This window comes from Electrona antarctica (assembly GCF_951216825.1).
Source record: "Electrona antarctica genome assembly, chromosome: 10".
In the NCBI taxonomy this organism is placed as follows: domain Eukaryota; kingdom Metazoa; phylum Chordata; class Actinopteri; order Myctophiformes; family Myctophidae; genus Electrona; species Electrona antarctica.
This window is the reverse complement of record NC_136791.1, coordinates 14,185,372-14,212,471: the sequence shown is the minus strand read 5'-3', so window position 1 is coordinate 14,212,471 and position 27,100 is coordinate 14,185,372. Positions and strand designations below refer to the sequence as shown.

At 41.7% G+C, this 27,100-nt stretch overlaps 1 protein-coding gene across 2 annotated transcripts in view; it reads left to right on the top strand.

Annotated features, from left to right (window-relative positions):
- The window catches only part of lmbrd1 (LMBR1 domain containing 1), a 125,067-nt gene extending 101,030 nt beyond the window's left edge, over positions 1–24,037 (top strand). The window contains exons 15-17 of one of the 2 annotated variants that reach the window (XR_013790897.1): positions 19,317–19,408; positions 22,042–22,545; positions 22,622–24,037. Coding sequence is in view for 1 of the 2 variants with exons in the window: in XM_079511556.1 (XP_079367682.1) it covers positions 19,317–19,408; positions 22,042–22,152 (203 nt within the window). In the remaining variant the exon portion in view is untranslated. Of the gene's footprint in view, positions 1–19,316; positions 19,409–22,041 lie in introns of both variants that reach the window. The other variant, XM_079511556.1, reaches the window with a different exon arrangement.
- The last annotated feature ends 3,063 nt before the right edge of the window (positions 24,038–27,100 follow it).

The window sequence follows — 27,100 nt, the reverse complement described above, 5'->3', positions numbered from 1 at the left end:
ATTTGACGCTTGTTAATGCGTCACGGAAGGCAATCATGTTTCTGCAACTGTCAAATAAGTAATCTATTCATAGACATCATTTGGCCCTTGGAGAAAACTAATTGGGGAACCCTGGCATAGAGGGATTGTCATTTAGAGAAAAGCTGTAATGTGTTAATGAGGAATAGCACTCATTTTCCACATTGAACTCTGTCATTAATATAACAGAGTTGTGTGGAAATAATAATGAAAAAAGTCCCCACTTCTCTTTAGCCTACACCTGGAGGTCTAGAGCTTGGGGTCATGTGATCTGTGACATCATGTCGGTGTACTTTCCGGACCCGTGGATTTATGACGAGGAAACCCTGTGCCGCTGGAGTTTAACATTGAGTGCCCGTTTGCACTTCCGCATTTTGGACACCAAATTTGGTGGAAGTAGAGCGTTCTTCCGGGTGCTTCAAAACACCACTGAGCAACCTCCATTGAAATGAGTAGCGGGGGCGGGGCTGTCGCTCCGGTTCGGTGTCTATCCTTGTATTACTCTATGGTACACCAACGTGATGTCACTGATTCATTGTTGAAAATGAGTGGTATTCCCCTTTAATCCTGACCCGTGCAGTATTTTGGGTGATACGATTAACCCATTAACTATTTAAGCCCAGGCCTATTTTATACTTCATAGTAGGTTCACAATGTGTCAGAATCAATATGTTGTAGATTGGCTATTGTCACTATTTCATTTGCGTTATTTGTTATTGAAATGTTTTGAACATTGTACTCCAGGTTAAAAGAGTTTAATAGCATGATCCTCAGCCCATTCTCAGTCCACCTAAGAAAGGACTGAAATGGGCTGTCTACCCCTAATCACCGTAGGACCCTGAACTTTTATTTTGGCAGTCTTGTAAAAGGCTCCCGCTTTCATAACAGCTGTTGCACAAGCGAGCCTGAGGGGGGAGGGGTGTCAAACAGAGAAAGCACGTGTGACTTGCCATCACAAAATCACAAGTTGATTTAATTTCCGTGGTGGAGCCGTTAATCTTCATACTGCCAGTATACTGACAGTACCATGTCTGTCTGACAAACAGTTGGTCGAATTAATCCATTTAATTGATTTGAATAAAATAATTTAAGGGAGGGAGGGACTAGTGGAGACTCTTCGTCATTTCATTCATACTGAATGTAGCCAATCTACAAGCTCACAGTGTGCCGCCTTAGCCTCGCATAGCGATACTAATAGCACTGCGTGGATATTAGTCTCGTCCCTCTCGGTATTAGATTTTGTTCTGCAATGTCCTGCCCCATATTTGCATACTTAATTGACTAAAACATACAAAAACATTTAAGTAAAACTATGACTAAAACTAAAATAAAAATTGTCAAATTCAACACTACAAGATACATGCAGTAGAAGTCATAACAGACTACATAAAAGCAACCAAGCTATGCTACACTGCATGTGATAGTTGTTTTATAAATGCCATTTCATGTTATTTTCAGTGGTAAGGCGGTATCAAAGTACATTTCTTGAATACAGTATCTGTACTTGAGAATTTGTTGTTTTGGACACTTCTGACTTTCACTCCACTACATTTTCACAGACAAACACAGTAATTTTGTCTCATCTACATTTCTGGGAAGTGAAATATCAAATAATACAAATGATACATTATGAATTAAACACCCCTTTTGCAACCAGATCTTATTTTAATGATTTTTGGGAGACAAGAAACACTTTCCTGTGTCTGTGATGTAACGGACACTGATCTCACTTCCTCCCTAGACTACAACCAGTAAGATGCCCTGAGGGCGAGAAGCGACCCTCGCCCTTCAGTCTGGCAGACTGCTGGGCGAGCGCTGGTGCTTTAGCATGGGGGGTCAGATCAACATATGGAATGAATTCTGTACTGGCCATATATGGAGTGCGTCTTGAGTGTACAGGGATTGATGAGGTCAGATCAGCATATGGAATGTCGGAACAGGATGGGTGGGTGGGGAGGATCAACATATGGAATGTCAGACTCAGAACAGATAAGCTCCATATATGGAGATCTAAGGGTTTGAGGTCAGATGTAGTTGTAGAGTTGCTGACCGACTCCATATATTGCAGATCTAGGTGATGATCTAGTCTTCAGATTAGATGAGGTCAGTGTCGCAATCTTCATATATGCAGATGGCCATATATGGTGTCGTGACGTGTCATGAGGCGTGACCATATATGGAGACGTGATGTCAAAAAATATCTAAAAACACATATTACCCACAGAAAAACCCCAGGAAAGTGATTATTGTCTCCAAAACATCATTAAAACTAGAAAAGTCGCAATTTTGAAAAATTGCAAAGTGTGGTTGCCGCAGTCGCTTACATAGGCCCCTCCCTAATTTGAAATGTTCTATAACTCTTTAATAGTTTGGTCTTCTGCCCCGGCAAGGGAATGTATTTCTTTATAAACGATTGTAAAACATAGATTGGTTACGTAACCAACAACAGCCAATTAGCTACTACAAACGTTATGCAAAGCTCGGCCAATCACAGCAGAAGTTACGTAGGTTACGCCAGAAAAATTATAATATAGTGTGACAATAACTATGCTTCTCTGTTTCCTGAGCGTAGAGACTACATGTTTTACACATCTGCATAAATTGACTCGACTGTCTAAAACCATACTAGTGATGATGTTTCTGGTTTTCGATGGTACATTTAACATTCATAGTAATTTTAGTCGCAATTATGTTTTGTAGCTTTGGAGCTTGCTGAGATGAGCAGTGTGGAGGCTGCCGCTCCCCATTTTGCACCAGCGAGCTTTCAGAGCAGATTGTTTCTGGACTTCACCTTTGCTGCTGTCCCTTTTAGGTGTTCCTTGAAGGACAGGGTTCTGTCGAGGGTCACATGGGTCACGAGGGTGCATGCTTTAGTTTGAGTCCGCTCAGATAGATGTTTAGTTCTCTGGCAGCTTTAGCATTGTGGAGATGGAATACACTGGAAACAGTGTATTCCAATAATGTAATGGATCAGCGTTCACGTCGCGTCCTCCGGCAGTACCCGGGCCGGCCCGGGGAAACTAATTAGACTTGGTTGCATGCTGAAAATAGAAGATCTACAAGCTCACAATGCGTCACATGCAACGACCATAAATTACTTTTCTTTTAGTTCTACTGGATCTCTTCTCCACTAGTCCCTCCATAACATTTTAGTCTTGTTTTTAATTTGTTGACGAAATAGTCAATATATTTAGTCATAATTTTAGTCATTATAGCTTCGTTTTCCCCAGTGAAAAAAGGTAGTCGACTTTCATTTTTTGCTCTAGTTTTAGTTGACAAAATCAACACCAAGTTGCAGGCCTACCGACGCCATAGACCGGAGCCACGCCGTTATCAGACCGCGTCTTGTTTTCTCACAAAACGACAAGCCCGGGATGAATAAAATGTACTTTTTACAGAGACGGCGTGTTACCATGGCAACTGTGCTTTCCAGCTGAATGCAGACAAGACAAGTAAATGTCCTTTTTTCCCTCCGGTGACATTCAATCAGTCTTTTTTTTTTACCCTGAACTCTGAATGTTTGTTGGCATTTAGAGCGTGATAGTATTAGTGTTATTCTATATTCATATCCCTTAGCCCCCATGCTAGCTTCAGTAGCAAATCCTCCCAGCTGGCATGGCGAAGAAGTGAGACCTTAAGATGACATTTCACTGGTCCAACAATTACATTTTTCAAACGTGCTCACTTGATTTGACATTGTTATTAGTCAGCCTCTGACATGACCTGCCCCCTGTTGCATGTCCCTGTCATTCACACTGTTATCCCAAGCCCCCCTTGCTCTTAGATATCTGTATTTGCAAACATGCACATTTTCTTGTAGGAAAGGGGGTGAAATGTGGTCCCAGGGCTCAGATCTCAGTGGAACAACTGCTGTTGATGTTTAACTGTTCAGTGAGAAAGCTATGTTGTACATTAAGCTAATGAAGTTCACACTCCTTAATGGAGATGAAAAGCCACATGAACGTGGCACCACAAAGCCAAGGTCTTTGCCATGAGGGACTTCATGCAAGATAGTTTTAGTTTTTACAAGTTTAAGAGAACCCCCCCACCCCCCCAAAAAAACTTTTTCTACACTGCTCATCTTTGGTATAGGGAACCAACCCGGTGCTGCTGGGAGTTCTACATTCTGTCTTTTAAGTTGAGAATCCGTCTGAGATTAAAAGCCTCTGGCAGAGATAGGCGCTGGCCAGGAGAGACCAGTTAAATGGGAAAGAAACCCAATACATAGCACGGTTAAAGTAATGCTCTACTTTGAAAACAGGGGGAAAAATGCAGGCACTCAAGAAGAAGTCAACTTGGCATGTCCTGATGAAGACCACTGGGTCGAAACATGATGACTTTTTAACTTGACAAGTCATGTTTTTTAATAAAGGCTTTTTATTAGACCTTTTTTTTCCTCCAGACTTTTTCTGCCCGGAACTTTTTCATCTCAATGTACACATGATCCGGGAACACCCTTTTAGACTGAGAGGCCGACTTCATTCTCCCATTGAGCACCGTCGTTGTGTTTTCCTCATATAATCTATGTTGGTGGACACTGTTGCACACATACCTTCATAGTGTCTGTGAAGGATCAATCCCTGGCAATTCACTGTCACTGATGACCTCTATTCTCGCGGTGGACATCAAACAAAATAGGACATGTGCAAATCATGTTACGTTGCGTACTGTAACAACATCCTAAGTAATCATACATGCTTCATGATATGTGATTTCACAGAGCCAATGTGCCGCCGCAGTAGACTTAGTGAAGATCAATGCTCCGTATAGGTGCACTTTGCTTCATGATGCGTTACGCTGACACCGTACAAGCTGACTGTAATTGCTTCCTCTGGACCGTTATTTGGTGCTGCTCCCCGCGGCCAGCCGGGCCAATGCAAAACACACATGTATGACTTACAGTATTGTATGTATGACCAGTCTGGCTTATTCACAGGCGGTGTAAGAACATCACACATTTGGTGTGGGCACAATGGGCAAAACCAATTTTCACGTGAAATCCAAATTCCCACGGCCATTTAAAGGGATAGTTGACCTCCCCAAATTACTTTTTTGTCCTATCGATTACTTACTCCAATCGAGACACTTTTCTTGTTTTTGCCGCATTCCTAAGCCAATAATTTTAATTAGTTTATCTTTATACATGTTTTCTACTTAAACCCCTTGTGCACAAATATACCTAATGCTGTCTTTTCTTTAGCTTCACGTTCAGGATCAGTAACCCCAGCGTGCATCATTTAGTTTAGCACGTAATGCGTGGTGTTATGGTGCACTCACGTACTGCAAGGCTAATTGACACAATTAATTTCACTCCATTGTTTTGAACCACTTGACCCTCTAGAGCAGTGGTTGTCAACCCTTTTCATATCAAGGCCCATTATTTATTCGGCATCTGAGCCACGGACCACCATGTGATGACATTAGCCTTGCACACCCAAAACTAAAGAATATTGTACACAATATCCATGCTGTATTAACGTTGATCAAAATAACTATTCTTCTACATTCTCTAATTGTGTAGACTTAACAATATTACTGAACTCTTGAGAGACCCTTATGGGTCTATTTGGTTTCATTTTACACTCAAGAGTTAAAGATCTATAAGGTTCCATTTGATTACTCTCCATCATTTTGCTGAGGACCACCTGTAACCCACTGGTGGGACCACTGGTGGTCCCCGGTAGCCTGGCTAATAAGCCTAGACCGAATCAGCCGTTGGCAAAAAAAATCGGGACACGGCATGCAATATGGGCGGGCTTTGGTACAGTGACGTTCAATGCTTGAGACCTTTGACTGACAGTAGCTCTGACCAATTGCGTCAAAGAGAAAATGTTTGAACCCGCCCCCCGGGAAACAAGATCCATACACAGCATCTCCAGACTCAAATACCACACGACAGTGTGATTTGAGTCTGGCTTATTAGCCAGGCTAGGTCCCCGGACCACTGGTTGAGAACCACGGCTCTAGAGAACCATGAGTTGTCAGTTCTTCTCCTTCTACACCAAATATCTTTGCCAAAAAATAGCCGATCTACAAGTTAGATCAGTGGTTCTCAACCTGTGGATTGGTACAGTACGTCCAGGGGACTCGGACCCCCACGTGATTGTTTTTCATGGGTCCCCACAGATTGTTTTTTAATTTTTATTATTTTAGAAATAAAATAAAAAGACTACATCAAAAGTAACTATACCATAAAAACGGATCAAACATTGGCCATAATGGCCAAATTGTCAAACAATATAATAAAGAGGCAAACATTTTGAAAAATAGACGATCTACAAGCTCACAACGCATCGGGTGCTGCTCTTTTTTATTATTATATATTTTTAATGCCCGTCTCCTACATTTCCAAGTGCTTGTCAGGGGGTGTGTGTGTATGTGTGATATGATCATTAAATATGATTATTTTGGGCGGCCGCTGTTTATAGCGGTTGAGCAGCTTTTATTTATTCTTTTGCTAATGTCTCCCCCCAGGATATGGATGCCTGGGTGGTTCATGTGGTTAATATGGTCTTTTTTCAGTGTTCAAGTTCAGGGTCAGTGCCCGGGCGTCATTTTAGTTCATCATAAATGGCGTAATCATGCACTCACCTTACCGCGAGGCGTAATTGATGCAATTTGATCTTTTTAACCTTAGCCTTCCCCGAGCAGGTCGCGGAAGAAGTGAATCTTGGAATAATAATAATATGGATAATACAGGGAAGTGCTGTCAACGTGGGGGGAACTTCTGGCTGTGTTTCCTAGCAACAGGCAAGTTTCCACAGCATTGTTTCAAAGAAATACAGGGGAGGAGGAGGAAAGACGGTTGTGATTTTTATCCAGTGCTGTTGCTGCCGAGATGCCAGGTGTCCAATGCAATTTTCAACGGGAGACCCCCGCCCCCCCATCCCAGCACAAATTAATTCCAATTCTCTGTGCGCCGTGGGGATTCTGGTCAAAATGCATTACCATTTGATGCATCAGTGGAGAGCTGCTCATTTCTTCTGACAGATAAAAGAAAGGTGCATCTTGTAATTTATATACGTAGTCTTTTTTTGTTTTGTTTTTACTGCATGACTCTGCAGGAGGCTTACCGTCAATAAGAGGGTTCTCTCTCTCTCTCTCTCTCTCTCTCTGTGTGTGTGTGTGTGTGTGTGTGTGTGTGTGTGTGTGTGTGTGTGTGTGTGTGTGTGTGTGTGTGTGTGTGTGTGTGTGTGTGTGTGTGTGTGTGTGTGTGTGTGTGTGTGTGTGTGTGTGTGTGTGTGTGTGTGTGTGTGTGTGTGTGTGTGTGTGTGCGCGCGCGCTTAATTTTGTAAACCAAATCTCTTGTGCACACTGCCTGCCTACACTGTAGGCCTCCACACAAATGGACAACCACAAATGGAACCAAATGGACACGTAATGGTCCATTTGGTTCCATTTGTGCACTGTCAGAGTTACAGACCTGGCTGTAAGGGTCTATTTGGACCCCCTGGTGGGCCGTTGAGAATCAGGGAGTGCACTATAAACTAATCCATGGAGCAGTGCCCTGTAGGCCAGGTGTAGATAATCAGCTTAATGGTGCAGCTCAGCTGTGGCTGCGCCCAGGGCACCCTTACGTGGATTCGTCTATAGGCTGAGGTTGCCTTTGATGCAAAAAGCAAAAATGCTATCGGGCTATTAGTTTTGATTACGTTGCCTAAAACTCTGACGAAAAAACTTCGTTGACTACCTTTTTTCACTGAGGAAAACTAAATGGAAACTTAACTATAATGACTAAAACTAAATATATATTGACAATTTTGTCAACAAATAAACCTAGACTAAAATGTTAGGGAAGGACTAGTGGAGAAGAGATCCAACTGCATATTTAGTCAACTAAAATCTTATATTTAGTCAACTAAAACTATACTAAAACTAAAACATTTCAGATGACTAAATGAAAGTTTATTCAAAAGACTATGACAAACAAAAAAACGAAATTGCTGTGTAAATCAACACTGCTGGTTAAAGATGTAAGGTTAAATATAAGAGCAACGTGTTTCGTACTGTAATGACCAGGACACATCAATATCCCCCTGAATGGATTCAGTTTGCAGAGCTTTATAACAAAATGTTACTTACTTGTTAAATTACTTTATAGAAAAGAAAAAGCATTACTGGAGCTATTTCTGTTATCTGCAATAGATGACATACCAAAGGTAAAACGCAGCCTTGAAGAACCATATGAGAGTTTTTTCTTTTCTTTTTAGTCATCAATTTTTCCTCTTTCTCTTAAATTACAGCTTCTTCGGAATGTCCTTTGCAATTGAATAGAATCGTGTGCGTTGCTAAATCTCTCCCCTCTATCTCCTCACTTTCTCGTTCTCTCGATCGCTCTCTCTCATGTGCACACACACACACACACACACACACACACACACACACGTGCGCGTGCATGCACACACTAATAGCGTATTTTTGAAAAGGTCAAGGGCAGTCGCTGTACCTGTCATGGTGTATCTCCATCCAAAGTGCAGTTGGATCATAGAAAGAATTGGGTATATATAAATTTATTTTTCTCCACAATTTAATTGGCATGATCCAGTACATTCTTTGTTATACCTGCTTTTATGACCGGTGGTTCTGAATGAATGAATGATAGAATGAATGTTTTATTTTGAACATTAATTAAAAACAATAAAAATAAAAACAAACGACAACAATAAAAAAATAAAAAAATAATACCCAATCGTAAAATTAATAAAACCAAACAACACAGTATATGCTATTCTCCTCAAGTATGATATCTTAACTAAAGCTTACTGTAAGTCGAAGTAGTGCACATTCTGCATGGACTATGACATTGTCCCATTGTCCCAGTGTCTCAGTGTGCATGTGGACTATGACATTGTCCCATTGTCCCAGTGTCTCAGTGTGCATGTGGACCATGACAGTGTCCCATTGTCCCATTGTCCCAGTGTGCATGTGGACTATGACATTGTCCCATTGTCCCAGTGTCTCAGTGTGCATGTGGACTATGACAATGTCCCATTGTGCACATGGACTATGCTCAGGCTTTTAGACTACAGTGTATTTCACTTGAACCCAGTATGTTCTTTGTTTGCGGAGACTCGCAGTACAGTAGAACCATGCTTTGGCGAACACTGCCATCTATCATAAACCACTGAAAAGACCACATGACGTAAATTTAAGTCACCGGTGCTTTTTTCCCCCTGTACACCAAAATACTGTAGCTCTATAAGCTCACAATGTGTCATCTTGTAAATCTGCTGTTTTCACAGAATAGGAACGCCAGGATTAACACATACCGAGCCATACACGTGTATGTACGGGCTATAAAACCCAGCACTTTAATGCCAATCCCATGTATGTATGGGCGAATACGAGACTGCTCGCCCCTTTACCAACTCGCCCCGCGATTTTTTTAAATGTAGTTAACAGCTAATTTAGTATTTCCCTCCCTCTCTGAAACTGAAATTATCTTGTATACAGATTTATTTGATTGCATAGTAGTCGATCTCTATACTCTGTAAAATGTAGAAAGAACAACATGTCACAGAGACAGTGACTGCTTAATTTATGACCTTCTAGCAGTTAATTTTGTTTTATTAATCACATTTCTTCCATGTTTTGTAATGGCATCATCATGCTATTATGCCCGTGGATATACAGAGTGAACTTAACAATGATAAATTAATATGATAATACCTTTTAAATAATCACAAACATTAATTATGTTTGTTATTTACAGCTAGGTAGAGTAGTGGGGCGAGATGGAAAAGGGGCGAGCGGACCTGTTACCATATGGGCTACGGTCTTTATATTATAGTATAACTCATCTATGTTATATTGAGTGAACCTTTGCATATCGATGAGGCGTGGTCCATAGACTCCTGTAATGGTGGCGATCTTTAGCTGTGTTTATCTCCGAATTGAGGCTCAGATGAGGTGATATGAGGTGAGGCACGATGTTAGGAGGTCAATAAAAAATGAGCAGATCAGCTTGTTTCATGTTAGTGAAGGGTCAGATCGAGCGACGGAAACGGCGTCTGCTAATACTTCCGGTTCAACAGCCGCGTCACAGAGTGCTCTTTTTGTAGTCTTTTGTAGTTTTTGCCTGGCACGGGTAAAAGGGGCGCCCAAGAACCGCCTGGCATTTAATGTTATTGTGTCTAAAAAAGTGTGCACGCATCATGTATACTGTACTGTATGTCAGGTTTTGTGTTCACACCTTGTGCATTTCTTAAAGGTGATGAAAGAGAGAGAGAGACAGAAGGGAAGAAAATAAATCAAAGAATTTTGAGAGTCCACTGGTGGTCATGGCAATCATTCATTGACACAAATAACCCCGGCTGTCAGAGGTCTGAAAAGGGTTGTTTTTTTATTGAAGTAGTAAAAGAAAGCTGTTAAAAGAAGGAAGGAGATGGAATGACTGGAAAAAGTAAAACCAAATTGTATATAAAAAACGTGTGTGTGTGCGTGCGTGCGTGCGTGCGTGCGTGCGTGCGTGCGTGCGTGCGTGCGTGTGTGGAGGCAAAAGATGAAACCCATACATAATGCATGGTGCCAGACGCAGGGCGTAGCACTCTTCTTCAGTATCATGGCTGAAGGTGAAATTACCTGCACTCACACAAGCCGCCCGTACGGTACTCTTATCGAGCAACGGCAGTGATTTCAAGGTGAAACGGGTCAGCGCTGTACATGATAATAAGTTTAGACGGACCACTGGGTGTGAACCATCTGCGGGTCCCATTCTGAGCCCCCGTAATTCGGTTGAGCAGCTGGAGGGAGGGCTTGCAGATGGCCATAGTGGTGCGGTAGTGGGGGAAACAGTGGGGAGACCCCGGGCGGGCCGCCTCCTCCTCGAATACGATCTGCAGCTTCTCTAGTCTGGACTCAGGACCTCCCTGTTCTCTCAGTGCTTTGAAGTCTTTGTTATGGAGGGACCAATGTTAACGCACCTGATGTAATTAGGTGGTGCATGGGGGGGGGGGGGTTCCCCCCGTTTCAATTCCAACCCCTGTAGTACGGTGCGTACTGCACACTGGAAGGCATCTCCATGACCACGTTCAATCTGGTGTCTATGTTTAGGGCATGTTGTTAGGCGGATGTCTACATTTCTTTATCTAGATTAAAAATACAAATAAATTGTGGAAAGAAACTCATTTATGTCTGTAGAAAAAGAAAAGTTGCGATGGTAATGAATGGCGTTTAAAACGAGTGTTATTATTTGAAGGAGCACGCGACATGGTCTGTGTGTTGATCCGCACTGCTCATGTCATGTGGTCTGGGTCAGTACGAGGAACAGTGTGATAGTAGGAACGACCCAGCAGGCTCTCCAGATGGCTCTCTAACACAGCCAGACAGTACATATGTGTTCCTCCCATTCACCGTACCAGCCTCATATGGATGCTAAAAGTCTGGATAATTGTGGGGGTATTTTAAGAACCGCACCAAATAGCCTTATTCATCATCCGAATGGACCCGAGTGTACCCATTTCACTTTTGATTAATGAATAATATTGGGAAATAAATTGTTGTTTTTGTTTGTCTGTTTGTTTTTCCCCTAGTAGTTGCGCGACCAAGACACCACCAGCACACCACAATACATAGCATTGCCAGCTTCCCCATTTTGACACCATCCTTTTTGTCTTTCTTTTTTTTTGGGGGGGGGGGGGGGGGTCTGCCTGCCCCTAACTGTAAAAGGTAGTCATTAATAATTCCTGTGTTATTTCTTAGGTCTGTGTGACAGTCCCATCAATATTTGTGAGTGTAAACAATTCACTCTTCCTAGAAGCCCAAACCACAGAAAGCAAGAAGCAAACAAACATTACGTACTGTAGCAATGCCATCTATAGGTTCTATAGAGCGTCAGTTCTAGAGCTGCCATGATAGACGGGTTGAATGCAATGGTGTTCACAATTCATTATTTATGGAGCAGCTGTCTATTTTGTGCGTGATCATGTCATCAAGTGGGAGTCGATCTCGGACATATTTGCTTATGGCTTTCTTGTTTACAGGTAGCGACCGGATTGTCCTACAAGCTTGTAGGTCGGTTATTTTTGATGATGCTCGACACTGCCATGCGGCAAAGTCTAAATCAGGCTTAACCCATTCAAACCAGGAAAGCATCTGTGTCATTCTAATATGTTGGCATTTCAAAAATAGATATACAAGCTCACAGCACGTCACTTTGTGCCTCGCTATGAGCTTGTAGATCTGCAATTTATTTTATTTATTTTTTGGGCTTTTTGCCTTTTATTGATAGATGTATAGTAGGTAGACAGGAAACGGGGAGAGATGAGGGGGAAAGACACACAGTAAAGTTCGTCAGGATCGGGACTCGAACCCGCAACACACTGTCATGCTGTATTACCAACCATGGTGCCTGGACCGCTAAACCAGCCCTGCAATTTATTTTTTAATTGTGAAAAGTTGTGCAAATCTTTGAATGTATGGTAATATCCTTTTTCGAGTGGTGCAACCACTCCAAGGAACAGCAATGGCCGTGTTAACCTATGTGTGTGGCTATGAGTACCAGTAGTGGCAAAAGTGGCGCTGTTGTGCCAGAAACAGAGAGAGAGATATAGTGTTGCACTGTTGCCTAGTGCTAATTACAGAGAGAGAGAGAGAGAGAGGGGGGGGGGGGGGGGGAGTTGCACCACTCAGTTCACACAGGTGTGATTCTTTGTTTTATTTCTCACAATGTCTAAGCTGTAATCCTGGGTGCTACTCTCCCTCTGCCAACCTAGGGAGAGCCCCGAACTGAGCTCATCACGCTTCCTTCAGTGCATGAGGAGTGAGCAGGCCGCTTTTTATATCACCTGACAGGGTGGAGTTTCCCCCATAGGACATAGCAAATGGAAGGAACACATTATTCCAACCAGTTTTTCAATCAGTTATTGCAACCAACTGGTTGCAATAACTGACCAGGGGGAGGCAGTATAGAGACCAGGATTACTGCATGTCTGCCCAGGTTAGTTTCAGAATTGTAGTCGCGCTTCAAAATTACTTTTTGTGTTATGTAATTATATTACTTTTGCATTAACTTGAAGTCTTGAACAAATCACCCTCAAATTAAGTGCAACAGGACTAGGAGTGATATTAAATGGAAGAGAGCAGGTTAAATGGACTAGACAAGAATGCCACAACAAATTATATTAATATAATATGCCGTTTCAGCAGCCAAAATTACAATGTCATGATGGAATGAATGCTGCATGATCTATCGCGCTGGGCATTTAAAAAATAAAAAGTCTGAATAGTGAATAGTAGACAAACTGCATTATCATTGGCAGGCATGAATCCTTTTTGAGTAATCACACACTGACAATGCCGTGAGATAAAGTATCCATCACTTCAACCTATAGTTCAATGTCTACACCGGGAGTGGGCAACCACCTACAGTACCTGCTGTACTACCGGGCTATTGAGATGATCAATTGAGTTGATCAAAAACAACAATTATTAACCATTATTGCTTGATGTGCAAAACATTCTCTGTTACTGTATTCTGTGTTTCACTGTCTGGCACTGGGCGATCAGTTCACGCCAGCCTTGGAAAAATTACTAAGTGATCATGTGCCCAAAAATGTTGCCCACCCCTGGTCTACACAAAATGAGGTTGTCATGCTTCCCAGGCTGTTACCACCGCCGTTTTGTTTCTTTCGGCATGACTGAAATATTGGGCATGGCCCTGCCTGCATAATATTTAAACTGTTTGTAACGCAAGTGTGCATTAAGTGCGACATCATTCAAAACCCCTGTGCAGTTTGAACCACATTAGCGTCGACAGTGACATGATTCCCCTCTTTCCACAAGAGTTGCTGTCTTTCCGTGTTAAGGTGACGTGTCACCCAGAGCTACTGCTCTGCAATACTGGCAGTGGCAAGCTTTTGGCTCTTAAGGCCGTGACATACTCAAAGTGTCACTGACATGCAAGCATCCGTGACGCACGTCAAGAGAGAATGAAAAGAGGAACTCATTTCGGGTGGTGTGTGCCAAGCGTCGATCGATGCTCCAAAATAGAACCGAGCTCTTGGAGGTTTTGATGCGTCCAATTGTTTCTGTGTTTCCCCAGCCGCTGTAAACGATGTTTGAGAGTTCACCTGTATCAGGGGCTTTAGGGGTGTTTCAGATCCATTGCAATTTTTATCTGCAATGTCCGAATGCTTAATTTACGATAAAGTAGCCAAACTACGTACTATCTCACACTGTGCATAGTGAGCTTGTTGGCATTTGACACAGCGGCATTATGGCTTGTCGTGTCATGATTCTTTAGCCTGACAAACGGTTGCCTGAAGTTAATAAAACCTTTTAAGCAAGTGGAGTTTGCTTTCACGTTGCTTGAAGGGAAAGTGCAGTATTATTGGTTATTCAGGAAAGAACAGTTTATGCTACCATTTTACAAGTACCAGTTTCGCCTATTCAGACTTTCAAAGTGACTGTCGCCACTCCAGATTTCTATTTGAAAACTTGTGAAATGGGACCTTTAAGTACCTTTTGATACCAACACTTTTGTACTTTTACTGAAGTACATTTAGACTTTCGGACTCTGCATTATTGATACTTTTACTTAAAGATGGAGTGCCACGATTTATTTCCACCCTAAAACATGATCATCAGGTATTATTATAATATAAGGAGGAATAACTTTTTCCAAAAAGTGTACAGTATTTGTTAAAATCATGCTTTTATGTGGACACGCCCACCAGTTCATTAAGTATGCCTGGTTTGCCTGATGGGTGGTGATGGGTGGTGATCCACCTGAACTGAAGCCGCACCCACAGCTGTAGTTGTATGATAAAGGGGGAGGGGTTAGGGGAGGGGCTGATAATGTGATGTCACTATATTACTGTTTATTTCATTGGCCCGTTTGACTGTCAAGGGTTCAGCCTCCAGGAAGAAACCCTAAATACAAAGTTAATACACCATTGCACATAAAAACGACTCCAGGGTGTCTAATGAAGTATTGTCACCTCATAGACACATGAAAAACTGGAAAAATACAAAAATTGTGGCACTCCATCTTTAAGTAAAACAATGTGAGAACTTTCCCCACCACTGGAATAGGGCCACTATAGGGTTGATGTGGTTGAGTCAGAGCAAGGCTATCTATACCCCAGGTGTCTGCCAAGGGTTCTGGCTGTGCACTTCTAGACGCTGTGCAGTGCGTTCCATTTGTATCATTTTATTGTACACACAGCGACATCGTCAAGACTGCAGTCACTTCCCATTTCGTTCCTTTGACTGAAAATATGTTTTCTCATGCTATACTTTACCTTTGCTTCAGACTTTCTTACCAAAGCACTTGTGTGTGTGTTCGGTACTGCTGTCTAGATGAATCCGTTACTGACTATAACTAAAGAGTAACAGTAAAATTGGCTAATTTATTCAATTGGTATCTTCAACCTGCTAGCCACCACCTATATATTCAGAAACTACTTTTCTTTTCCATTTAATAGCCAGGAAGATGCATTTTCAGTGGTTTGACAACAGTGCCTGTGTTCCTTTAGGGTACTGACTCAGTCACATCTTTTCCACTGTGCATGTGTTCTCTTTTTTTCTTCTTTCTTTCTTTATTGTGCATCAACACCAGTTAATGCTTCAGTTAAGTTGTGTAGCGGTGTCACTCCCCCAAAATAGCCCATCTGGAAAGTGCGACACCAGCAGGCAATAAATAGGCCTTTTATGATTTTGAATTGATAGATATTCCAACCTTCGGTGAGGCCTTTAGGAGGGCCATTCGAGCCGCAAGTGGAGCCTGCAGTACTACCATTGCCCAGGTGGAGCCTGCAGAACCATTGTGGCTCAAGAATCCACCACTCCTGAATGAAGTGTCTGGTGCTGGGAGTCTGGTGCAACGCACAGGTCCTCGCTGTACTCCTGGTGAGAGCAGGAGTGGACCTGGTGAGACGTAGGAGGGGCCCGGACAGGAGTCAACCCACAGAGCCTAGTCCCTCCACATACCAGAATTGTACCTCTCAGTCCCGGCATAGTAGTTCCGGAGTGGTTCCAACGGATTGTGTGGCCCGGGTCTTTCCCTAGTGGGTCTGATCGAGGGTAGCTACTGGGACGTAAGTCGGGACTTGATCACCCCGGCTGGGTCACCCGAGTGAGCGGTATGATGTTCGCGAGACCCGAAACCCCGATGACCTTGGGATACATCACTGAGGATACGTCCCAGGTGCATCCATGCGATGTATTTCCGTTCCGCTACTTGTAATTATTGTCGTCATTTGTAAGAGGAAAATCCTTTCTGTCTATTTCAAGTACCTGGACCGGGGTCTGTCGGTCAGTTTTGTCATGGTCTTAATTTTAACGATGTATGTATAATTTCCTCCCATTTTCTAATTAGTGAGCCCAGAGGCTATCTTGTGAATACACAGAGTGTGCACACAGATTCAAGAACAGCCAGTGATACATTATTTTGATACTGTTCTGATACCTATCTAGTATCTACTACAGCAGTGTTGATTTTGTCGACTTTCGTCAAAAACTAAGCTATGATGACTAAAACTATGACTAAATGTATTGACAATCTCGTCAACAAATAAAAACTAGACTAAAATGTTGACTAGGGATGAAGGACTAGTGGAGAAGAGATCCAGTAAAAAAAAGGATTTTACACAACACTGGTGATATAGTCGTGTCATACAAAATATCTATACAATTTGAATCTGCAACAACATTTTATACGTGGCGTCATCTCTCTCCCTCTCAGCTAAGGGTGTCCTTGACCTGAAAAGCATTGAAGACCCAGGGCTGATAAAAGGTGTTTTATCTGTTGAAGTGACTGATGCAGACCAGGGAGATGCTGTTGTATAACCCTATGAGCTTTTAATTGCTGTGCAGCTTCGGTTTAACCGCCTTCTGAATCTGAATCTCGCATTTTCAAGATTAAAAAATAAAAAGTTCACAAATGGCAGACGTACAAGTTCGCGGCGCAAAGTGCAACAACTTAAGCCAGTGCTGACATCTAAATTAAATGGATGATTCCCTGGTTTTAATGGGTTAACAGGCCGTGCTTTGGTTTAATGAACTATTGTGATATTGTGGCCATGATGATTGGATGGTGTAGTTATGGATATGGCTATGTGCTGTCTGTCTATCTGCTATCGTTCAATAGCCAATGATAACATCTAAATGAAATGGATGCTTTCCTATTTTTAATGGGGTAATTGCTGTGTTTAGGATTAATGAACTATTGTGGTGTTGTGGCCATGAGGATTCAGATGGTGTAGTTATGGATATGGCTTTGTGCTGTCTGTCTATTCCCCCCGACAGAGTTACAATGCTACTGCTGTAAGGTAGCGTGGCAGCGGGGGCAGTGTCTTGAGTTTACAGGGTTTGATGAGGTCAGATGAGGTTAGATCAACATATGGAACGAATTCTGTATTGGCCATATATGGAGCGTGTCACGAGGCATGACGGACTGACTGACATGTTTTGTGGCGTGACTGACTGACTGACTGGTTTTGTGGCGTGACTGACTGACTGACTGACTGACAGGTTTTCATAGTAAACTGCAACCTACCGTCGCAATAATCAATGTTGGACAGAGATCATTACATTTGACATTACATATTTTTGGTTGATCGAAAAGGCATAGGCTGAAGCTAAAAGCTTATTAAAAAAGCTGCTATAAGCAAACCTGATATGTCAAAATGTTAATGAATGATTTATTTATTTTTGTATTCAGACAGCCAGCATTGGGTAAAACGCTCCCCCAATTTTTGTGTCTCTGTGACACATCTACAATCTGCATTCAAAGATTTTCCTAGAAGCTTTGTCATTGGTCGATTTGCCTGTATACTTCCTGATTGGTTAGTCATTTCGACAAATCTTCTATCTTTGAATGCAGATTGTGGCCCCTAGATCACGACTCACAGAGACTAAATTCTTTTGGGAGTGTTTTACTCATTGCTGGCTGTCTGAATATAATAATAATAATAAAAAAGGTCATTCAAATGTTGACATATTGCTTATAGCAGCTTTAATGCCTATCCTTTGTACATACATATTTATATTTACATTCAAGACTTCATTCTACCTCATCACACAAACTGTAGAAACTCTGTATCTCCATGTTTCAACTTGGACTGTTTTAAAAAAAAAATTGTACTCATGCCAGAGTAAATACCCAGCCCAGCCCAGCTCCTAATCCAGACAACAGTCTTGTCAAAACTTGACTATTGTAATTCGCTCCTTACTGGCCTACCGGCATGTGCACTTAAGCCTCTCCAAATGATCCAAAATGCCGCAGCTCGTCTGGTCTTCAACCAGCCAAAATTCTCACATGTCTCCCCCCTGCTCCGCTCCCTGCACTGGCTCCCAGTCGCTGCCCGCACAGAATACAAAACTCTGATGCTGGCATTCAAAGCAACCAAAGGTATGGCTCCCCCATATCTTGCAAGCATGATTGAACCCTACAAACCCTCCCGCGCACTCAGATCAGCCAACGCAGGAAAGCTGGAAGTACCCTCACTAAAAACGCCGGGCCAACGCTCCACACGTCCCAAACTCTTCTCCCTTCTGGCCCCAAAACTGTGGAATGCACTCCCCGTTGCAGTCAGAACTGCGGCATCACTCCCAATCTTCCGCCGTAGTCTGAAGACCCACCTTTTCAGACTCCATCATGGCCCATAGCACTTATCCTACCCCCTTAGATAGCACTTTTTAGACTTAGATAGCATTTGAAACAGACTTATAGCATGTCATGTAGACAGCACAATAATTGCATTGTATATAGTCATAGCACATCATAGTAGCCTACATATGTATAGCATAGTATAGTATATATATATAGTTAATATTTATAGTGTCATTATATAGATATGTTCTAGTTACGTTCTTAGCTTACGCATGTTTCTGGATAAATGCATTTTATATATGTGATGTATTCCCATACTTTTGTTCCTGCCTAATGTAAGTCGCTGGATTAAGAGCGTCTGCTAAATGCCTAAATTGTAAATTGTAATTGTAAATACATTATTTATGCCCTACTACGTTGCACAAGATTGTCATGCAAATGCGAAAATAGCTAATCTGCAAGCTTGTGGACTTGTAGATCTGCTATTTTCAAGTGTTTAATTGTCTGTCTGGGTTTTATAAATATAGATTTTTGCTATTTGTTTTAAGTATAGGGCTCAAGTGATTTAAGCACAAAACAATGTTGTACTGAAATATGGTGATGTGTTGTGATCTCCTGTAGAGCAAATAGGGCATCCGCCCCCTTTGCATATCTAGGTTATCAGTTGTGGAGATAACATCCATTGATGTACAATTAATACTAGGTGGATTTTGACTGTCGTCTTCTTTGTCTCTCTATTTTTCAGACGAATGCACGGTGACGAGGTCATACCTTTTCCTACACAAATTCTGGTTCTTCAGCACCATCTACTACTTCGGGAATTGGGTATTTATCGGGGTAAGTTTCAAGAATGTACCATACCACTGGTTCTCAAACACTGGGTCTGGGCCTGAGCCAGTGCACGTTGTGAGCTTGTGGGATCTGCTATTTTCACTGGTTTGGGTCCCAGGCAAACAAATGTCTAAAATGTATTTTGTTGGTGCCTTGATGACGTCGCAATTGCTGATTTTAGACTTGGTTGCATGCTGACACTAGCCGATCCGATCTACAAACTTGCAGGTTGTACTGTATAGATTGTGCCACCTTCTCTTAACACAATCCATGCTAGCCCTCTAGGGGGAAAAGTGGCGCCAGTGCCAGAAATATGTGTGAAAAACCAAAGAAGAAGGGCTCCCTGACTAACCACGTGGTGTACCCCCCATGTTATTATTGTTGTTGCTCATGGAGGAGCAGCAACTGCCGGCGGTAGTACCAGCATTAGCTTAGCTTGTTTTCATGTTCTATAAGATCCTAAACATGCCAGATCTTTTTGAGCAGAAAAAGGACTTAACCGATTCCATACCGCCACTAGAGGCAATATCGTGCGTCCAGTGCCATTGAAATGTGCAAAATTCCAAAGTAGAAGAAGAGATCCTCTGCAACTGGATGCTCTGCAACTGGAAATGTATATTTCCGTTCAGAATTAAATGATGAAAGAAAAATATTTATCCTAACCCACATATACGACTGATCTCATCAGAATAAGTAATTATAGCCTTATCCTGGTTTTATGGAACGCTGTTCTGGGAGGTAAAATTCCAAGGGGAACGGAGATCCGCCTCAAGATTCAAGGTGCGGTCGGCAACTTCGGAGAAATTAGCACAAGCTCGATTATGAATGTGAAATGAGCTGTTGCTGCTGCATTCATCAATAGTGTCTGAATATACAGGCATGCTACTGTTAGCTCTGTAGTTGATGGCTACACAGGGTCCAGTGGAGGAAGACATACTTTTTGTCTTACTTACAGTAATACTACTGCAAGTAAATGTACAAATTCCACAATGTAGAAATACTGTATTCATTGCGACTGTAGGTCGCAGTTTACTATGAAAACCATTCCATTATGGCCAGTACACAATTCATTCCATTCGCCCAGCAGTCTGCCGTCACCCAGGCGGATGCGTGCACGCGACCTCTGCCTTTAGCAGATCGACAAGCTCCCAACAACGCGTCACACTGCAAAATGTTGTGAGCTTGAAGATCTCAAAAGTATAAACTAGGGCCGTAATGCATGTTTTATAACGATAATCTAAACCTGCAGTACTGTAAAATTGCTACCATAGGTTGCATTTACTATGAAAACCTGCATCTATCTATATGGAGATGGCCATATGTGGTGGCGTGAAGAGGCATGATGTCACAAGGTGTGACCATATATGGAGGTGTGATGTCACAAGGCGTGACCATATATGGAGGCATGGTGTGACTAACGGACTAATTTGTGAATCAAATCTTTGTATATATATTATTTTAAACGCAAACTGTTTATATGTTTATATACATTGTTTATATGTTTTAGTCAAATCTGCGTCCGTGGAACAAAATATTTTGAGTACATGGCCAAATACATATACATTTGGACGTCCTTGACGTGAAAAGGTTTGTGCACCACTGATAATAACAACATACGTTTTATAATTGATCTCTCGGAAACTATAGTAAAATACGCACATCACTTCATGGAGGTGCTGGGTTCAAAAAGTAACATAGGAAAAGAGAGGAAGCCGCACACTCATATGCTCCGAAGGATAAGTTTATTGACGACGTTTCGAGCCAAGGCTCTTCATCTGGTCAAACTGTTTGACCAACACTTATTAATATTTTTCCACCACTGACCGGCGCAACTAGATTCATAAAGTTACACGCTAATATAGCTTCTGTAGATACTGAAGCAAAAATAAGGGCTTGTCCAGAAGAAGTAGAGCAGATCTGATGTTTACAATCCCTCAGCTCCACACTGTATGTTCACAGTGTTTCATTTATCGATCGATCATACTCCTCTCTTTTCTTCTGCCTTTTCTTATTTCACTTTTGTAGCTTTCTTTAATATACTTTGCAGCGGCTGAATAGGATTGTTCTGTCCACCGTTTAAAGCATAACAGCATCTGAACCTGCTATTGCCCGTCAGTCGTGCGTGCGTGCGTGCGTGCGTGCGTGCGTGCGTGCATGTGTGCAGAATTGACAAGAAGAAACTCCTCTGATTACTTGAGAGCAACAGTGCAAGAAGTACACAGATTTGTTTTACTTGAGTAGCAATACTACAGTATAAAAATACTGTTAATGTGAGAGATCTGGTCTCTCTCTCTCACACACACACACACACACACACACACGCACACACATTTTTCATGTGTTACATGAAAGAGTTACATTATTGTTAAACATCTGCATTACTTCATTTACACAGTTTAGAGAGAATGTAGTTTTTATTTTATTTTATTATTATTATTATTTTATTCTTTTGCCTGTTATCTCTCCTAATGGTATCAACATCAATACAGCATGGAATTGTGGACAAAATCTTATCCAACAACAACAAAATATTGGGGTTGGGTCTGCGATGCTAAATCTCATCAAATGGTGGTCTGTGGCTCAAATGCCGAATAAATAATGAGCCTTAAAGAGTTGAAAACCTTGTATTTGAATTTCAGGTGTTCCTCATTGGTCTGGGGGTGTCCTGCTGCCGAGGGAAGAAGTCTGTGATTGAAGGGGAGGTGGAAGCCGACGACTCGGATGTCAGTGACGATGAATATGTCCACTGAAACGCTGTGTTTGCTGTATGGTGACAAGTAGCAACGGTACATGCAGTGTTCCAAACCGCCTACTTAACGGTATATTTTTAGGGGTGATTTAGGAAGCACCATTTCTTAAAACAAGCATTATTAGTTATCTGTGCCATCTCTGTTGACAGACATGTCTCAGCTTTTTTGTTTTGAGCTTAGACGGGTGGGTCTTTTCTGGGTAGACTTGGTGATGACTGGGATGTTTTTGGGGAGAGGGCATTGACTCCATAATCGACTCCAGCCGTGAGAGTTGAAAGGAATTGACTCATTCAGAGTATCATCGCTGTCAGCTGCAAACCGTGTAGTGTCCAAAAATGGTTACTTTTCAGGAAAAAATATAAAAAAATATATATATTAAATTAAATATACTAGGTTGGGACTGTGTCTATGTTCCCCGCTTACCTAACGCTAAACCTAAGTCTAACCCTAAACGTAACCGTAAGGTAAGTGGGGAACATAGAGCTGACCCCATTATGTTTGTAGACAAGTTGTACTGCTTGTCAAGGTGTAAGTTGCAGACTTGAAAAGAAAAGAAGGGAATCCAAGGCACTCCGTCTTTGGTGATAATTTAAATAGTTTATTTGATGAGCAAGGCAAATAAATAACAGGACCTACGCGTTTTCGACCAAAAGATCTTCGTCAGGGCCAATCTGATGAAGACCTATCAATATGTTTGTGTCTGACAGTGATGAGATTTTGTTGTACAGTATATCGGTGGATACAGCTACTGTATAAGGATAGAAACAGGGGGTTATAAATGCATCCTCACACTGGTATTTGATTTGTATTGATTGTATTACATGCAGTAAGACGTGGATTGTCAGAGTTGGCCTCGCTTTAGCGGAAAATAAACTAGATTAAGTAGAAAAATGAAAAGGTTTTGGGCATCTAAACCTGCATTACTTGCATAACATACTAAAGAGTGCAATAATGGAACAATTGTTGTTACAATTTTGGCAAATTATATTTTATTTTATTTCATTCACTAGTGTTGACAATCATTTCAAATAGTAGAACCAACAACAGATGTGTTACAAAAATGTCACTTAAAAAATCTGCTATTGGCGAAAGTGGACCAGTTTGTTGGTGAATGTCTGTAGGACGGTTGATATAAAGGGTTTTAATGGCTGCTGGTGTGCACCAAACCCAACATCTGATGTCTTTGTTAGATTTTTGAGATTTAAGAAAATTCATAAGCAGTAGAGACTTGAAAAAAATATTTTACTTGCTTGTTCCCCCCTCCTGTTTATTTTAAGATAATTCACACTGAAATAAAATGTACATGTATTCTCAATGCAGTAGAATTTACAAACGTTACAGTAATATATTTTGGTTACGCTTGTTTTGCGTTGTTTGGTCTCAGACAATTTTTAAGTTGGTAATATTATTACTTGCATATGTGCACGATGTTTCAAATACATAAATAGGACCAATTCTAGTTGTCATGTTTTTAGGGTCTAACTAATCCCTGGTTTGTCACCAAATGGGTTTAATAGTTTTTGGCTCATTGTACTCAAAGAGCGTGAAAGAAGTGAACAAATGTATTTTGCTTTGGAATGAAGATGTTCCTTTTGGTCATTCTTTTGGTACTACAGTTAAAAAATGACTTGTTTCACACATTTATTTGAAGGTGATGATGTAATCTAACCGTTAAACCGCTAAATTAAAGGAAAAATATGAATGCAACATAATATGTAAAGCAGAAATTGTCGATAATGCATCAGACATGATCTGGTCAAGTATACATTACTTTATGACACTGGATGTTTGTTTTTAATGAAATGTTTTGTACACTACTGTTCCGATGTAGACTACAACACACGGCACCACCTTGAGCCAATAAGGGCCTTTCTCGGCCCCACCCCTCTCCAATTGTTTATATTGTGTTTAGTTTCCAAGATGGCCGCATCACCAGGAGGGGATGGGGCGGAGGTGAGCGGGTGGGGTTGACATATACCCTTACTGGGCTGCGTTCACACATTCAAGACACCTGTCTTGTGTCTGTCTTGTGTCTGTGTTTAATGGCCGCTCCAATGCATCTCCAATGGAAGCCCATATGGTTTGACCAAACATTTTGTTTGATGGGGGGGAGGGGGGCAGAACACATCCATCAAAGCTGTGTTCAGACACAAGGCAAGTGTCTTGAATGCAGCTCAGTAAGGGAATATGTCGACCCCGCCCGCTCACCTCCGCCCCACCCCCTCCTGGTGCTGCGGCCATCTTGGAAACTAAACACAATATAAACAGTGGGAGAGGGGTGGGGCTGAGAAAGGCCCTTATTAAGCACCACATCCAATGTCAGCTGTCATCCAATACTTTTAACGGGCGAAACCCACAATGTACGCACAATTAGACCTACCCCTCTATGGACCTACCAAGCGGTCTCTTACGGTTATGGAGAAAACTGGGTGATAGTGATTTGCATGGATTTCATTTTGCAGCTGTGTTGGTGTTGAATGAACCTGCAGCTTTGGTTCATGTAGTTTGTTTCTTGGTTCAAGGCCGTGGGTTGTGTTATCAAGCCTTGGATTTATCCTAAGGTTAATGGCTTGACTTCTATTGATTTGCTGCAAGGTGATTACAGCAAAAGGACAGAGCAAGATGGCTGAAGAAGATTTGTCTAATTTTGGTCTTTAACCTAAATAAATTTGGATTTGGTTACCCATCAAGTATCGTATTTTTCCATTACCTTACCTGAGCTTACTAAACACATTATCTTTACACACTATATACTATACTGTACGTACTTTGTACGGTACAAATGAAGTAGCTGGATTTCACAACTTAATGCACGTGTGTTAGTTTGATAGTTTTATTTGACAATTTCACAATTTGTCAAATAATGAAGTATATGAATCTATAGCACATTTTATAGCTATTCAGATTTGCTTGTCTTATCGGCCAATGGCATGAGCTCATTGGTGTCCGTGGCCCAATACAGTCAGTGGGGGTCCTTGAAATTCAAAAGGTCAAAAGGACACAGGTTTCAAAGCTACATGGAGCTTGGCTCCCCTGAAAGAGAATCTGAGTTTAATCCTAGTGTCAATTTGCTGGGCATACACAAATATAGGGTAACATTCAGCAAAAGATGGCAGACTACAAGCTCATATTTCGTCACAACGAAATGTGTGGACCTGTAGACTTAAGAATTGTTTAGGCCACTTATGGTGTAACTTTTGTCCATTTTGTTTGTCAGTAAATGATAATACTGCTCTCGTTGCACCTCTCACTTCACACGAGTGTGACTTTTTTACAGTATCTGCCCCTTGGAAAGGCAGGTTCCACACACTGGTTCCAGAATAATATCTACACAGTGATATTAGTCTGGCCATTCAAGGTTTGGTCTGTAAACCGTCATGAAACCCTATAAGCTGATCATAGTTTATTTTCCAGTTCGGGTTAAAAACTAAACATTACGCAGGCTGCGTAATGCCATTGTTGACCTTACTGTAGTAGCTACATTAGTCAAATCAATAATACGTGTGTTAGGGGGGTCATTACTGTATGTATTGACAAAATGCAGCATATATTAGCCTACTACTGTAAACTCATGATACCCTTGGAAGGACTAGTACTAACTACAGTAAAGGACCACTTCACTCATTTTCCATATAATACATTATATTCATATAATAGGCTCACTAATAATGCTCATTATAAAATGGTGTCATTTATGTCTACTCGCTCACTTCAATGTTTTTTCAGAGCACTTATGACACAAATCTTTGCCAGCCAAGTCTATGGACTTTAACCCATTTTGGGGCGGGAACCCCTTTTGGTGTTTTAAACATTATGTTATAATTTAGCTATTGAAAAATAGCAGATCTACAAGCTCATAGCGTGCCACCGAGTGGCGCGCTACGAGCTTGTAGGTCTGCTATTTTTGAAAAATCGTGAAAATATTTATTTCAGAAAACTGGAGGATTTAGAAGATTTTTTTAAAATTTCGAGGTCAGGCCTAAATGGGTTAAGGGTTTGTTTAGGGCACCAAGGACAACGTAAGACGTCATGTGGCCGATATATAAATGCGTGTATTGTTTCATGCAAGAGACAAGCCAGGATGGATATAAATGCGTTGTGTATTGTTTCATACAAGAGACAAGCCAGGATGGATATAAATGCGTTGTGTATTGTTTCATACAAGAGACAAGCCAGGATGGATATAAATGCGTTGTGTATTGTTTCATACAAGAGACAAGCCAGGATGGATAAAGGAAATAAACAGTAGTACAACGGTAACGTTAAAGGTTACTTTAGTAACCACGGTTGTATAGATAAATTGAACGAAATACCTTTCGTTTATGGGTAGGTTTCCTTCAAAACCTAGCTGCAGAACATTATTGTATGTGCTCCCAGGACAGAAAATTCTAGAATTTTCGCTGTCCTGGGCTCTAAGGGTGACGTAGGAAGCCACGCCTATCCCGTATAGATACCTGCGTGGCTACGTCAGCCCTCATTCGGAACTTTTCTTCTGCTTTAGAGAACAGAAGGGCGTTCCACGAAAGGTATTTCGTTCAATTTATCTATACAACCGTGGTTACTAAAGTAACCTTTAACGTTGTATTAGATAGAAATTTCACGAAATACCTTTCGTTTATGGGATTTTATGAACTCCCGTGACCTGAACTTCCAGTGGGTCCCAGGTAAACCTTTTGGGAGGGGCTCGGACCCTTTTGGGTCCAGAACCTAGTCCTTGTGGAGAGCAGGAGGCAGCGCTATGCTGCCCTGATGCTTTACTGAGCAGCGGCCCCCAAGACCGCGTGCGCTAGCGAAGGCGCTGCCACATCTAGGTTATAGTATGTGGCGAAAGTCGAGGGTGCAGACCAGCTTGCTGCTGTGCAGACTTCCTGAATGGAGACACCCTTGTAGAGTGCCCAAGAAGCTGCCACACCTCTCGTGGAGTGGGCCCTCAGGGCATCCACGCCTT